This window comes from Erpetoichthys calabaricus, chromosome 1 (genome assembly GCF_900747795.2).
Source record: "Erpetoichthys calabaricus chromosome 1, fErpCal1.3, whole genome shotgun sequence".
Classification (NCBI taxonomy): domain Eukaryota; kingdom Metazoa; phylum Chordata; class Cladistia; order Polypteriformes; family Polypteridae; genus Erpetoichthys; species Erpetoichthys calabaricus.
The window spans coordinates 25,064,507-25,081,469 of record NC_041394.2 but is presented as its reverse complement, the minus strand read 5'-3'; the positions used below and the strand labels follow the sequence as shown (position 1 = coordinate 25,081,469).

The 16,963-nt window shown below is 42.2% G+C and overlaps 1 protein-coding gene across 1 annotated transcript in view; it reads right to left on the bottom strand.

Moving 5' to 3' along the window:
- LOC114647794 (spectrin beta chain, non-erythrocytic 4-like) overlaps positions 1-16,963 on the bottom strand; it is a 432,215-nt gene that overhangs the window by 118,637 nt on the left and 296,615 nt on the right. The window contains exons 24-25 of the mRNA XM_028796437.2: positions 8,923-9,201; positions 6,479-6,609 (exon numbers count right to left, since the gene is read on the bottom strand). Coding sequence (XP_028652270.1) covers positions 6,479-6,609; positions 8,923-9,201 — 410 coding nt within the window. The remainder of the gene's footprint in view (positions 1-6,478; positions 6,610-8,922; positions 9,202-16,963) is intronic.

Here is a 16,963-nt window from a genome sequence, read left to right as displayed (position 1 = left end):
CTATTTATTTACTTAATATTTAAAGAGCTTCTGTAAAAAGCCAATTTTCCCCCTGGGGATGATGATAGTTGATTCTCAGTGGATTTAGTTTGCTTTTTTGACTCAACAGATCAATAGAAACATACTCTTCAATGTCAAACTGAAAGCAGGTCTATTCAAATTGGTCTAAATAAATTCTAAATATAAAACGTAAAATAATTGTTTTGTATTTGTTAAAATAGGTTTTTATATTTGTAATTATTTAATTATTGAACTCACTTTGACTTTAAAAAGACTTTTTCGGTTGATCATTGTCAAAAATGCCAATAGTTTAACAGCTGAAAGTGTAAACGATCATTCTACTGTATTACTTTAATATTGTATTATAAAATTTTATTTTCCCTCCTAGGAATGTAACATTGACATTGTTGGGGAGGTTTTGTGACCCTTAAGCTGCTTTGTCTGGAGACATGTGCTCCTGAAACGGTTACTCAAAACAATCTACAGTTCCATCCCTAATGTTTGGGGCAATGACACATTTTTCGTTAATTTCCCCCTCTGCTCCACAGTTAAAAACTACAAAAGAAACAATTCAGAAATTGTAATTACACTATTACCAAACTTATTAACTAGAGATCTCAAACCATACTGCCATCTACTAAAATACAAACTCATTTCCCAAAACTATAAACACGATTCCACTATTTTGACACATGATTCAGATTTGTTTCATGTTTTGTGCAACGCTCTACACACAGACACCTTCATGTATCTTTGGCTTCACTCTGTGCTCATTTCAAAAGCACTGGCTTCAGTATCATTAACTCAAGTCGTCAGAGCTGGAACACGATGTTTAGCACACAGTTCCCCAGGTGCAAACACTACGAGTCACAGTTGTTCACACAGCAGTCATAGCCTTAGGATAGACAGATAAAAGGGCTGTAGGTCAGTTCACTTGTTTTGGAGCAATGGATCAGGAAGGAAGGAAGAGGAAACAGGAGAGGAGGTGGTGAGCGCGAGGAAGAATAAGAGCAAGAGTTCCTAATGTGCTTCATGCCGTTCTTGCTTCCTAATCCTCTCTAATCCAGGGGTTCCCAAATGGGGATGTGAGATGGCATTTCAGGGGGCACAACAAAGAGGAAGGCTGCATCACAATTCACCAAAATTGAGTGAGGTGCGTTGGCCAACTTTATGTTGGTGCAATTGGTGTCTGGCAGCGTGCTGTCATTTGTAGGTCATTTAATACCCAGTGCTCCTCTTCTATGATATGAAAAGAATCAAACATTGCATGAGCAATTGTCACCTGTTAATGACCTGCAAAAAAGTGCCTTCTTGTGGGTTCCTTGCTGCAGCTGTAGTGTTCGTAAAAACGAATAATGGAATTTTGACCTTGCAATGATCTGTAGAGAAGAGTGAGGTTTAGGATTGATTTCTGAGCAAGCCCTGATCATGAAACGTCACTGATTTTGAGGTTTGATTGACATTTTTGCCAGGGGGAGACAAGGGGAAATGAATTGGATGCAACACTTGCTGCTTACACTCAGCCTATCTCTGCTGCTGGTGGTCCTGGCAGGAGAGCAGCAACTTTAACTGTGCAGCTGTTTTTGAACTGCAGTCCTAGTGTTATTGGGGGACAAAGCAAGTCAACACAGTTTTACTGCTTAAAGGAGCGCGGCAATCGTCCAGACCCCTGAGTTGTTGACTGTGTCATTTCCTCACACTGCTTGATGCTTTGTGGGATATCCCAACTCCCAGACAGTCAATTGAGTGTCTAAGCTTCATGGGGGTGTTAGGGGGCACTGTTGCTCCTCAAACCCAACACAAAAGACACCAGACACAAGTTAAAAGCACCAAGAGCTTTTTACTTTTCAGGAAACTTTTCACACAGCGTTTCCCAAAACCGCAGCCACAAGTAAATAATAAATAACACACACAATTCTTCTTCTTTCTTTGTCTTCTCTCCTTCCAAAGCTTTGTCTATCTTCCACCCGACTCTGCCTCATTTCTGTGAGGTCGGTCCAGTCCTTTTATATTGGCTAACCCAAAACTACTTGCTTACCAAGTAGGCGTAAACGTCATGGCATATGTCACTTTCACAGCACCCACTGGTTGTACCCAGGGGTCCCCCAACAGGGTTGAGATATCGAACTCCAACTCCCATGGTGCCCTGTGGGAATCTGGGACACCACTGTAGACCAGGAAAGCTGCCATCTAGCATTTTGGGGGAGGCAGTGCCCTAAAGCAACCACCTTCCCCCATCCGTCTATCTTTTGGGGGGCATCCCGGCTGGGTTGGGATGCCAGCCGACCCTTACAGGGGACACATTTACAAGATTATTGAGATTTTTAAAGGTAAATTACTCAATATACAGTGCATCCAGAAAGTATAATGACAACGTGAAAAAAGTTTACTTGAGATTTTTGCAAATTTATTAAAAATAAAAAAATTGTAAAACCACATGTACATAAGTATTCACAGCCTTTGCCATGAAACTCAAAATTAAGCTCAGGTGCATCCTGTTTCCCCTGATCATCCTTGAGATGTTTCTGCAGCTTCATTGGAGTCCACCTGTGGTAAATTCAGTTGATTGGACATGATTTGGAAAGGCACACACCTGTCTATCGAAGGTCCCACAGTTGACAGTTCATGTCAGAGCACAAACCAAGCATGAAGTCAAAGGAAATGTCTGTAGACCTCTGAGACAGAATTGTCTCGAGGCACAAATCTGGGGAAGGTTACAGAAAAATTTGCTGCTTTGAAGGTCCCAAAGAGCACAGATGCCTCCATCATCCGTAAGTGGAAGAAGTTCGAAACCACCAGGACTCTTTCTAGAGCTGGTCGACCATCTAAACTGAGCGATAAGGGCCTTAGTCAGGGAGGTGACCAAAAACCCGATGATCACTCTGTCAGAGCTCCAGAGGTCCTCTGTGGAGAGAGGAGAACCTTCCAGAAGGACAACCATCTCTGCAGCAATCCACCAATCAGGCCTGTATGGTAGAGTGGCCAGACAGAAGCCACTCCTTAATAAAAGGCACATGGCAGCCTGCCTGGAGTTTGCCAAAAGGACCCTGAAGAACTCTCAGACCATGAGAAAGAAAATTCTCTGGTCTGATGACACAAAGATTGAACTCTTTTGTGTGAATGCCAGGCGTCACGTTTGGAGGAAACCAGGCACCTCTCATCACCAGGCCAATACCATCCCTACAGTGAAGCATGGTGGTGGCAGAATCATGCTGTGGGGCAGGGACTGGGAGACTAGTCAGGATAAATGGAAAGATGACTGCAGCAATGAACAGAGACATCCTGGATGAAAACCTGCTCCAGAGTGCTCTTGACCTCAGACTGGGGCGACGGTTCATCTTTCAGCAGGACAACGACCCTAAGCACACAGCCAAGATATCAAAGGAGTGGCTTCAGGACAACTCTGTGAATGTCCTTGAGTGGCCCAGCCAGAGCCCAGACTTGAATCTGATTGAACATCTCTGGAGAGATCTTAAAATGGCTGTGCACCGACGCTTCCCATCCAACCTGATGGAGCTTGAGAGGTGCTGCAAAGAGGAATGGGCGAAACTGGCCAAGGATAGGTGTGCCAAGCTTGTGGCATCATATTCAACAAGACTTGAGGCTGTAATTGCTGCCAAAGGTGCATCGACAAAGTATTGAGCAAAGGCTGTGAATACTTATGTACATGGGATTTCTCAGTTTTTTTATTTTTAATAAATTTGCAAAAACCTCAAGTAAACTTTTTTCACGTTGTCATTATGGGGTGTTGTGTGTAGAATTCTGAGGAAAAAAAAAGGAGTTTTATGTTTTGCCTAAACAACTGCACTGTTCTTTGAAGATATAGGTTTAGTCTGAAATTCCAAAAAAGTTGGGACGGGCTAGTTTAGGGCTAATAACAATGTAAAATAAATAGGTGATGTTAAACAGGTGAGGCAATCGTGTTCATAACATATAAGTCAAGTCAAGTCAAGTTGGGGAGCATGCACTGGTACAGTTCGTTACCACACCCACTACATGATGAAACAACTCGGGATCCCGGTTGGCAACCCCCCAGGCAGACACACGCTCCAGTCCCACCCTCCAGAAGTGACCCTCTATCTGCTGCAGCCAGGTGTTATGTGGGCGACCCCTTGGCCTGGTCCAGCCACTCGGGTCCCCAACAATGAGGATCTTATGAGCCGGATCACCCTCGGGGAAACACTCCACATGGCCGTAGTGCCATAGCTGACACTCCCTCACAATGCAGGTAATGTGCCTCATTCGGGATTCCATGAGCAACCCCTCATTCGACACAAAGTCAAACCAACAGTACCCAAGGATTCTCCGAAGAGACACAGTACCAAAAGAGCCCAGTCTTCATCTCAGGTCACTGGACAGCATCCATGTCTCGCAACCATATAGCAAGACAGGAAGCAACAGGACTCTAAAGACTTGGACCTTCATCCTTTTGCATTGATATCAGGAGCGCCACACACCCCTTTCCAGCAACCTTATGACCCCCCATGCTCTCCCAATCCGTCTACTGACTTCATAGGAAGAGTCACCAGAGACATGAATGTCACTGCCAAGGTAGGTAAACCTTGTAAGTAACATATAAGGAACCTCCAAAAAGGTCCCAGACTTTAAAGGACAAGGATGGGTCGAGGCTCACATCAGACTGCATCAGCGAATGTACCAGCACTCTGAGAACATTCCCCAAACACAAATCAGTAGCATTTTTTTTTGCATTTTACCCTCTATTGTGCACAATTTAGTTAAAAGATTCCAGGAATGAATTTAAATTTTTGTGCGTAAAAGGCAAGGCAGAAAACCACATTCAGAACGTGATCTCCAATCTTTCAGACGTCAATGTCTTAAAAACCATTGGATTCTGTAATGGACATCATGACATGGGCTCAGGAATATTCCAGTAAACCTTTGTCAGTCATCGCCTGTTGCATCCACAGATGCAACTTAAAGCGTTATTATGCAAAGAGGAAGCTAAACATTTAACACTGTCCAGAAGCACCGTTAATGTCTCTGGGCTTAGGCTCATTGGACATGTAGCACAGTGGAATTGTGTTTCGTGGTCCAACAAGTCAACATTTCAGCCATCATCAAAAGCCGTCATCTTTCGAGGTATGGGGGATGTGTCAGTGCCTTTGGCATGAGTAAGATGCACAACTGTGAGGAAACCATTATTGAAGAAAGATATATACAAGTTTTCAAGCAACATATGCAGCCATCCAGACAACGTCTTCTCCATGGACCTTCCTGCATTTTCCAGCAGGAATATTTCAAACTACGCTCTGCCCAGAGTACAAGTGCGTAGCTTCGGAAGCAGAGAGTGCAGGTACAAGATTGGTCCTGAGCTATGTGGCGCATTATGCAGTCCAAAATATGGCAACAAAGGCCCTGGTAGCTGAAGACCTGCATCAGGGATGAATGGGGAAAAATCCACTTGCTAATCTAAACTAACATGTCTTTAGTGCCCAAATGCTAAATAAGTATTATTAAAAGAAACAGGGGTAAACACTCAGCTGTCCCAACTTTTAGGAGTGTGTTGCAGTGATCAGATTTGATATGAGTGTATATTTTCACAAAATAATTACATTCACAAGATAAACCATTAAATAATGAGTTGCTGTGTGGAGTTGTGCATGTTCTCCTGTTGTCTGGGTCGGTTTCCTCCAGGTGCTCTGGTTTTCTCCCACAGTCCAAAGACATGCAGGGCAAAATTGGCCCTAGTGTGTGGTTGGGCTATGTGTGTGTTGGCCCTGCGATGGACTGACGCCCCATCCAGGGTTTGTCCTGCCTTGTGCCCTGTGCTAGCAAGGATAGTCTCCAGCAGACCCCATGACCCTGTTCAGGACTAAGTGGGTTTGACAATGACTGACTGTAGTGTTTTTAATGTAGTACAGGGGGAACAGAATTTACAAATCACTCCATTATGTTTTGATTTGCATCTGCCATACTGTCCCAACTATTTTAAAACCGGAGTTGTAGTTTTTGAAGCCTGCGTGTAGACTTGCTTTTTACCATGAAAAGAAGAGCCATTCTATGAACATTCAAATATGTAAGCCATATATTTAATATCGACTAAACCCTCCAACTCGTTCTTATCAGGCCACTGGTCAAGTTCAAGTGGTCCACACTCTGTCTAGGGAATTGCTGTCATTTCAAGTTGCTTTCTTTGCCAACCAAACATCCTTGACGGACACCATCAGAGTATTATAGAAGACTAGCTACCACATACCATATAACTTTTTCTTTGTCTTCATTACTTAATGTTGTAGAGACAATGAATTTACTGGTAAGACCAAACAAATAACAATACTTCTATCATTATACCCTTGATATACCAGCCAGTATCTCACTTTGTACCATCCAATGTAATAATCCTTTCTTATCATTTCAATCATAAAATACGATCAGGAGAAGCTCTTTTACAAAATGTCCTAACAGAATTAAATTATATACTGCTCGAATGATATGGCTATAAATATTAGCCACCTACCTTTCAGGGTGCCCCATCTCAAGCAGGGAGCGGCACTGTTGGGACAGCAGGCCAATAGTTTCAGCGTAGTCCTCAATTGTTTGTTCAATAACAAGATGCTTCTTTAGGAACTGAAGGGTGCTGGCCTCATCCTACAAGGAAAGATGTTCTGCTATGTGATTTGGCTCTTGAAACAATACATTGTTTAATGCACTCTAATGAGATGACTTGTCCAAGGGCTGGAACAAGAACCTTAATGGTAGGTTTCCTATCTGAAGGGGGATAAACCCAAAGTTAAAGGAGTGCCAATACAAGAGTACTTTAGTAATTAGATCACTAGAACTAGTCGTGAGTAGGTCAATACTTGTGGGTGGTACGTCTTAATTTAATACCAAGGATAAAAGCCCATGAGCAGCAGGACCTGAAAGAAGAGAAGAAAAGTGAAAGCCATACACTTATGAGAGCCTCAGATCTTACAGTTTACAGGGTTCACGCCAAAATGCACCACCTGAAGTGCTGGGTCCTGTACTTACTAGAATCTAGCGGATTTCAATAGGCATATTGGTGAAGGTAACAGAGGAGATGAGGAGGTAATGGGTAGGTATGTTGTCAAGGAGAGGAATGAAGAAGGTCAGAGGATAGTGGATTTTTCCAAAAGGATGGACATGGCTGTGGTGAATACGTATTTTAAGAAGAGGGAGGAACATAGGGTTACATACAAGAGTGGAGGAAGATGCACACAGGTAAATTACATCCTATGCAGAAGAGTTGATCTGAAGGAGATTGAAGACTGCAAAGTGGTGGCAGGGGAAAGTATAGTTAAGCAGCATAGGATGGTGGTCTGTAGGATGACGTTGGAGATCAAGAAGAAGAAGAGAGTGAGGACAGAGCCAAGGATCAAATAGTGGAAGTTAAAAAAGGAAGACTGCAAGGTTGTGTTTAGGGAGGGGGTGAGACAGGCACTGGGTGGCAGTGAAGAGTTGCCAGAGAGCTGAGAAACTACAGCAGATGTAGTAAGGGTGACAGCAAGAAGGGTGCTTGGCGTGACATCTGGAAAGAGGAAAGAGGAAAAGGAAACCTGGTGGTGGAATAAGGAAATACAGGAGAGTATACAGAGGAAGAGGATGCCAAAGAAGAAGTGGGACAGTCAGAGAGATGCAGAAAGTAGACAAGAGTACAAGGAGATAAGGCGCAAGGTGAAGAGAGAGGTGGCGAAGGCTAAAGAAAAGGCATATGATGAGTTGTAGGAGAGGTTGGACACTAAGGAGGGAGAAAAGGACCTGTACCGATTGGCTAAACAGAGGGACTGAGCTGGGAAAGATGTGCAGCAGGTTAGGGTGTTAAAAGATAAAGATGGAAACGTACTCATAAGCGAGGAGAGTGTGTTGAGCAGATGGAAAGAGTACTTTGAGAGGCTGATGAATGAAGAGAACGAGAGAGAGAAGAGGTTGGATGATGTGGAGATAGTGAATCAGGAAGTGCAACGGATTAGCAAGGAGGAAGTAAGGACAGCTATGAAGATGAAAAATGGAAAGGCCGTTAGTCCAGATGACATACCTATGGAAGCATGGAGGTGTTTAGGAGAGATGGCAGTGGAGTTTTTAACCAGATTGTTTAATGGAATCTTGGAAAGTGAGTGGATGCCTGAGGAGTGGAGAAGAAGTGTACTGGTGCCGATATTTAAGAATAAGGGGGGTCATGATGTCAGTAGACGGATTGGGCGAGCATGGGGGGTCATGAAGTCGCTGGAAAGGGATGTGTGGTGCTAGAGATATCTATACAAAAGGACGAAGGTCCAATTCTTTAGAGTCCTGGTGCTTCCTGTCTTGTTATTGGTTGTGGCACATGGTCACTATCCAGTGACCTTAGAAGAAGACTGCACTTCTTTGGTGAGTCTTTTCGGAGAATCCTTGGGTACTGCTGGTTTGACTTTGTGTCGAATGAGTGGTTGCACATGTACTCCGAAATGAGGCACATTACCCACTTCTAATAGAGAGCATCAGTTACAGCACTACGGCCAAGTGGTGCAATTCCCAGAGGGTGATCTGATTCACAGGATCCTCATTGTTGAGGACCCAAGTGGCTGGACCAGGCCAAGGGGACACCCATATAACACCTGGCTGCAGCAGATAGAGGGTCATTTCCAGAGGGTGGGACTGGACCGTGTGTCTTCCTGGGGTGTTGACAACCAGGATCCCAAGCAGTTTCGTCGTGTTGTATGTGCAGCGACATACTGTACCAGTGCATGCTCCCCAACCTGACCTGACCAGACCTGACTGTTAAAAAAGAGGTACATCTCCTGATTTGTTTCCAATTACATCTTAGCAGTTGTTCTCGCTTTCCTTTTGTCAGCAGACTATTCGAAGATTTCGGGTACACACAAAAGAGTGAGTGGCAGTTACTCATACTGCGATCTAACTCACCCTCTTTTAGTTTTTGTGATTGCCATAACAGGAACCACCTACCTTTCCCATCTCTTCATTCATCATGTGCAGTTCTTGCTCACTGAGCCAAGCCTCCACTTCTGCCACGTCAAAGTAGTATTGCTGTGCTTGGTACATTCCATCCAGCATTCTCTGCCTGCACTCAGTTTCTGAGCGCAGCATATCCCATAACTGACGTAGACAGTCCAAGCTGGCCCGCACACAGTCTGCCTCTGGACTGCGGATTGAGGCAATGAGGCCTGCTCTGTCCAGCACATCTTCCATCCTCGACTGATGTCCTATGATCTCACGCTGCAGAGACTAAAATAGGGAAAGAATGATGTGAATCAATGAGCCATGTCAGATCAAAAATACTTTGTCATCTTCAGTTACACCATCATAATGACCCAAATATTAACCGGGCTAACCTTACAAACAGCAAAGTACAAGAGTAGGAGCTGTAGATGTAATTCAGTGATTGTTTTTTAACACAGCATGTCAAAACACAATGAGAGGGGAAGCCTGGCCAAATTTAATATCTTGTAATAACTAGAATAGAATTCAGGGTGTAATTGTAATCCATCCATCCATTATACAACCCCTTATATCCTAACTACAGGGTTACGGGGGTCTGCTGGAACCAATCCCAGCCAACACAGAATGCAAGGCAGGAAACAGACCCCGGGCAGGAAGGCAGCCCACCGCAGTGTAATTGTTATTGAAAATAATATAATACATTTCTCAGTAAACTGTTAAGTTTAATTTTAGTACGGAAAATTTTGATCATTTGATCACATGCAGCAAATTCTAAGAGTGATAAATTGAGATAAGCTTTTAAATTGTGAAGACAGTCAAAGATTAAGGAGATAAAAAACGTATCTGCAAAGGAAAAGAAAAAAAGCTGTATAAGGCTTATAAGACTCCAGTGCTTACCATTAGGCATATGACAACATGAGAGCAATAGTTAAAAATGATACAGTACTAGGGAAGCTAAGAGGCAGTTAGAGAGAAATACCAAACCACTGTCCTCCTGCATATAGTAACTAAGTAATGCCAAATAAACAAAAGTGCTACTCGCTTATTGTGTGTTTTGTGCACACACAAGATGAAAAATATTTAGAAAATGGAAAAGAAAGAAAATGATATAATAGAGCTTAAACACAATGAAACAGAATGAAGAACAATTCTTTCTATAGCACTTGCCAATTGACTGTTTGGGAGATGGTAGAAAACAATGACTAAGGATGGTTTGAACCACCTCTTTCTTCCCTATATACATGACAGGTGAGGGGACGCTGGCGCACGCATGTTGTTGCCGCTCCTCCCTGTAAACAACACTTTTCGCAAAATTCGCCTAATTCTACACTTTCTTACGTTGTTTTATTTCTTTTATTGTACGTATAGTTCGTGGATACAGCTGACTCGAATTGTATGGATTTGGCTTATATTTACAGATTTTATGGACTCTACTTTGACTGGGAACAGCTGAGTCTGTGGATCACGGGATGAGAACCTTCAAGTATTTCTTTGTGCCTGGCAATCTAGGACTTCGGGATGATCTGTCTCCGTGATTATATTTAATTCGCTTTGCTGATCTGCTCCCGTTTCATCTTACAGTACTCTACGACTGGGAACTGATCTGATGTTCTTATTAACCTGGCTTTTGGCTCCGGGGCGATCACGCCTGAAATTACCAAGCGTTACTGTCTGTGGCTGTGTATTGGAACCTCCAACTCCTGCTACCTCCTCTTGCTATGCTTTCTGCTGATTGCTATGGCTGCTCACCTACGCTACCACACCCGCCTGTCCTACCGGTTCCACTCTGCTGTGCTGCTTCTCCACTGCTATTCAGATAAGTATTACTCAGCATCATGCTAAAATACTCTCATGACAAACTTCTTCTTATTAAACAGTTTGTCCAGAGCAAATGGTCTGACTGCAACATCCTAAAGGACGCCGGTATTTTGCAGCGCCTGAAATATATACATCGCGGGTCAGGTCGCCGCCACCGCCGGGCTGCGAATGAAAAGACCACCGGCAGCATTTGCTCAGGAATACGCCGTCCTTCTCATGACCCTGGAAATAGAATTGTCAGTGTGCCAAATTTACATTATGTGGAAATAAACCCTGATTGCGGCTCTGTGCAGAAAGAAGCCTCATTATGTAATATTGCACTGTTTAACTCGAGGTCTCTTAATGGCAAAGCATTGGTGTTGTCAGAACTCATCACTGACACCAAACTTCATATTCTGTGTCTAACGGAGACTTGGCAAAAACCAAACGAATTTGCGTGTCTCACAGAGGCGACTCCAATTGGTTTCACTTTCCACTCAGAGCCTCGCAGCTCAAGACAAGGCGGAGGGCTGGCAGTAATTATCAGAGAAGACTTAAACGTTAAAAGAATCCCAATTGACTGCCCATTGTCTTTTGAGTGCCTGGCTCTTAAACTAACAACGGAATCAGGTCCTGTCTCACTCATTGTTCTTTATCGTCCCCCAAAATACAATGCATCCTACTTATCCGATCTGATTGAACTTTTGACCCACCTAAGCTCTTACTCTCAGAGAATTATCCTTCTTGGTGATTTCAACATCCATATTGACACCCCCACATCTAAACTGAGAAATGAATTCCTATCCTTACTGGACTGTTTTGACTTGACACAACATGTTGATTTTCCAACCCATTGTGGCGGTCATATATTGGACCTGATCTGCACTTCTGGACTATCTGTTGCCAACATTTACAGCACTGATTTGGGACTCTCTGACCATAAAGCAGTATTTTTCACTGTCTCATTACCTCTCCCACCTCTTACCTGTAAACGACAAATTTCTTACAGAAACCTTAAAAATATCTGTCCGTCTATCCTTTCTGGATCCATTTCTGATCTTTTACTGTCTGCACCTATTCCATCAACACTAGATAGTTTTGTTCACCACTATAACACAGCCCTTCACTCAGCATTAGATAAAACAGCTCCTTTAAAACATAAGGAGGTTTCCTTTAAACGTTCAGCTCCTTGGTATAACTCAGAATTGCGATCTATGAAAGCAGCTGGCCGACGCCTTGAGAGAATGTCACGTAAGACTGGCCTCACCGTGCACATCCAGGCTTTCTCTGACCACCAAAGAGCTTACAGAGAAGCACTAACTTCTGCCAAGAACACCCATTATGGCAGAATAATAGAAAGTGGCCATGATAACCCAAGGGTTTTGTTCTCTGTAGTTAATAAACTACTCGAACCCGCATCTGGCCCAACTACCTCTTCTACTGAAGTCTGTGAGGAATTCCTCCACTTTTTCTGTAACAAAATTAAAGATCTAAATAATTTAACTAACATAAATACATCATCTGTTTATATCTCTCCCTGTTTTCCCACTCCATCCAGCTCCTTCTCTAAGTTCTCACCAGTCACATCTGCGTTTGTTAATAACCTGCTTTGTAAGATGAGGCCGACTACTTGTGTCCTGGACCCCATCCCCACCACACTACTTAAATCCTGCCTTCATGCCATAATCCCGACTGTTACAACAATAATAAACTCATCCCTTGACACTGGCTCTGTGCCGCTCACTTTTAAAATTGCTTCTGTAACCCCAATGTTAAAAAAGTCTGGTCTTGATGCTGACAATCTTAACAACTTCTGGCCTATTTCCCACTTACCTTTCCTGTCAAAAGTTCTTGAGCATGTTGTAGCTTCCCAACTCACCAGTTACCTAACCTCTAATAATTTGATGGAACCCTTTCAGTCTGGTTTCAGGGCGCGGCACAGCTGTGAAACTGCTCTGCTATGGATAACCAATGATTTGCTTATGGCAGCAGACTCTGGACAAACTAGCATATTAATTCTGTTAGACCTCAGTGCAGCATTTGACACTGTTAGACATGACATCCTACTGTCCAGAATGGAGAACATGCTGGGTATCTCTGGCACTGCCCTCCAGTGGTTCAAGTCCTATCTGACTGATAGGCAAGAGTTTGTTAGTCTTGGCAACAGCAGATCCAGCTCAGCGCCAGTCACACAAGGAGTCCCTCAGGGCTCTGTCCTCGGTCCTCTGCTTTTCTGTATTTATATGCTTCCCCTTGGCCATATTATCCGTAGTTATGGATTGGGTTATCATTTTTATGCAGATGATACTCAGCTCTACTTCAATGTTAAAAGTGAAACTTCATCAGAGCTTTCTCAGCTCACAATCTGCCTTAGTGAAATTAAAACCTGGATGGAGCAGAACTCTTTAAAATTGAATTGCAATAAAACTGAACTCCTGCAAATTGGGACTAAAATGCAACTTAATAAAGTGAGCTCCTTCCCAGTCCATCTTGGCAGTGATCTCATCAGACCTGCCTCTACTGTAAAAAATCTTGGTGTCATTTTTGATTCCTCCCTCACTTATTCCGCCCTCATAAATCACATTAAGAAGCTTTCTTACTTTCACCTCCGTAACATATCCCGTGTTCGCTCCTTCCTCTCCTTCTCTAATGCTGAGAAACTTGTCCATGCTTTTATCACATCCCGCATCGATTATTGTAATTCCCTACTGGCAGGTGCCCCTTCTAATCTTCTATCACAGCTCCAGCTTATTCAAAACTCAGCAGCAAGAGTCCTTAATCGAACCAGCAGCAGCGAGCACATCACACCCATCCTGCTCCGTCTTCACTGGCTCCCTGTGTCCTACAGAATCGAATATAAAATCCTACTAATAACCTACAAAGCTTTAAATAACCTCGCACCAAACTACATCAGTGACCTTCTCCATCACTATGTGCCTGCCCGCCCACTAAGGTCCTCTGATTCTGGTAATCTTGTTGTGCCCCTCACTAATCTACACTCCATGGGTGACAGGGCCTTCAGCTGTATAGCGCCCAGACTCTGGAATGACCTACCAAAATTAATCAGGTCAGCTGACTCCATGAATTCTTTTAAAAAACAACTCAAAACTCATCTGTTCAGGAAGGCTTTTAGCTCTACTTGACTTTATTACCTTTCTCTCAGTTTACTTCTCTGTCAAGATGCTAATGTAACCTGTATGTGTGTGCGAGACCATCAATTATGTTGTCTGTTTTTTTTTTCAGAATTTACTGTCTTAATCTTCTTTGTTTATTTATCTGGTTTGTACAATGCTATATACTGTATATTCTGCCGTTCTTTATTTATTCTGTAAGTGCCTTGAGCGTGGGAAAGGCGCTATATAAATAAAATGTATTATTATTATTATTATTATTGGTGAGTAAGTTAAACTTTTATATTTACTCAAATCCATATCATGATGAGGAAGTTCTAATTTTTGGGTTTGTGGACACTAAATGGATTGAATCATCTTTACAGTATTACTCCATACAGCTACTGGTGCTGTCCCCTGTAAAACTGAGTCCTGCAGCAATCTCTGTGACCCCACAACCCCCACATGGTCCTCCCTACATCAGAAGCTTTTCATGGTCCATGCATTAAAGAGTGTTCAACCTATGCAGAAATATATAGGAAGAACTTTGCGAAGAAAAAGAAATAGTCTTTGAGCATTCTTTTGGTATAGACAGTTCTGCTCTTGCTTGTGACTTCAGAGGACTCCCTTTACTAATATTATCAAACTCTTACTTCAGTGCTTGAGCTGACAATTTGAACTCGGCAGCTTAAAAATAAGTTACTAAATTAGCCAAGATACAGACCTTATTGTTTTCTGCTGACATCATAGTATATAAAATACATCATTTTATATAAAAATAAAACAATTTAATGGAACAGATTCAAATGAAAATGTCCTGTGGATTTCCCTCTACAGAGATATATACACATATACAGTGTGTATATATATATATATATATATATATATATATATATCTATTATAAAAAGAAATCCTGTCCCCTGTCCTGATAGTCTACGATACATGATTTTTCTTGGAAGATAATTTAAAGACCCGCGAGATGAAAGAGACCTGCCACGGTGCGTCTCACGGGAACACAGAACAAGAGTCTTGCAAGACACACCCTACTTACAAGCAATATAAAAAAAAAACAAATCAGTAGTGTAAAGGCAGTCATGCAGCACAAACAGCTCCAGGGCTCCAATACAGTAGAAATGAAATGAATAGGATAGAAATGAAACATCGACGATTAAACGAAGAACAAAGAAAAGCGCTGAGAAAAGAGACTCAAATGCGTTGGACAGAAAAAAGAGCAAAAAAGAATAATCGAGGTGCAAATTCAGAAAATAAGGAAAGTAATTATCAGCCCAGAACAAGAGGAATTGAAAAAAAAGCACGTCCAATCCGGCTCAGAATTAAATGAGTGAGTAAAAGAAAGTAGAACTTCATAAAGACGTTTACAAACGTTGGCGCTAAACACATGCAGATGAGGTTAGAGACTATGAAACCAGGGAAATTAGAAAGGCTCAAAAAAAAAAAAAAAAAAAAACGTTGGCGCTATACACATGTGGAGAAAGTTAAAGGATATGAAAGTAGGAAAATTAGAAAATATAAAAAAGGAAAGATCGCAGTAGCACAAACAAACAAACTGCCTCATTTAACTATGCACCAGTCTAACTTTGGTTTTGCACAATAATTACTACACTATTGCACCTTAACACTTAATTCTACTTTATTCACATAATTTTACTTATTTATTATGTTCTACTATACTGTTATTTTTCGATCTATGACTTTTTGTTAATCTAACTGATATTCTTCTAACTTTGCACAGTTTTTGATAAGCGGATCAGGATGCATTTCACTGTGTGTTGTCCTGTATAACTATGCATGTGACAAATAAAGAATCTTGAGAATTTCAAAAACGGAGTTTACCGCACATGCATTTATTGGTTACTTTGTTAATGTATATATATTTATCTGTCTGCTTATTTAAAAACCTAAATTTACCCCAGGAGTCAAAAACGTTCTGTCTAGCCCTTGTACAAAAACCTAGACAAAAGCTGGGTATCACCTTGGTAAACCCATGTACTTTTGGAACTGTGAGAGGAAAATAGCACAACTTTACAGACAGGAGTCCAATGCAGAACTCTACTTACTTTGTTACTTTGTAAAAAAAAAATTATTAACTGCTGATGATGTAGATCGTTTTGTCTGTGATGAAATTCCAAACAGAGAAACCTATCCTGGCCTCATTAAAAAGATTCAGCATATTGGGACTCGCAAGATTACAAATATTGTTTTTACAGAAGTTCTGAAATAAAAGTGAAACTAATGAAATAGCAACAATTCAAAGAAAAAACAATCTTAAAAGTGTGTATCTGGAAAACCAAATACGGGGGTTAGCGAGCGAAGCGAGCATGGGGCAAAGCCCCCTAGTATATATAATAATAATTAATAATAATTCATTACATTTATATAGCGCTTTTCTCAGTACTCAAATATATATAGTATATATAGTGAGAACTAGCTCGAACATCATCAGACAGACACCAACAGCACTATAAAACATTACAATCCCCATACACACACAGTGCTCCCGCACCAGTCACCCTTACACAGACCTTCAAACATCCGTGGGCCACCTTTGTCCTGTTCGCTGGAGCTTCGTCCTACTCCAGCACCTGACTCTCACTCCCCGTGCCGCATGAGCACCCGGAAGCACTCCGCGCGTCCCTGGAAGGTCCTCCATACACCTTCCCTGGTGTAGCGGAAGTGCAGAAGTCCTGGGCTCTATGAGGCTCAGAGCACCCCCTGGCGGTGGCCACAGGCCCCAAAAGGTTTGAGCCTCCATAATCCCCACACTATCCAGGGCGTTGCCCCCTTGTGACCTGGGGGTTGTACAATCCGGCTCCCTGTCCTTCCAGGCGTCCCGGCTGATCTGGCCTCCAGCCTCCTGCCACACACACTATACATATATATGTACTGATGATGGAGTAGGTATTGTGATGAGGTCAAAATTTCAAAATCACAGGTTTATGTAGAGAAAATCAAGTAATAAAATGATTGATAGGCAGAAAGGTTGAATACACTAAGAGATAACAAATTCTGTCTAGGATTTAAAAAGTGAAGTCTGAACATCAAATTATCAGTTTCCCAGAGCTCATGTGAAACACACTTGAACTCAAAGCAACATCGATGCCAACACACGTTACTTTAC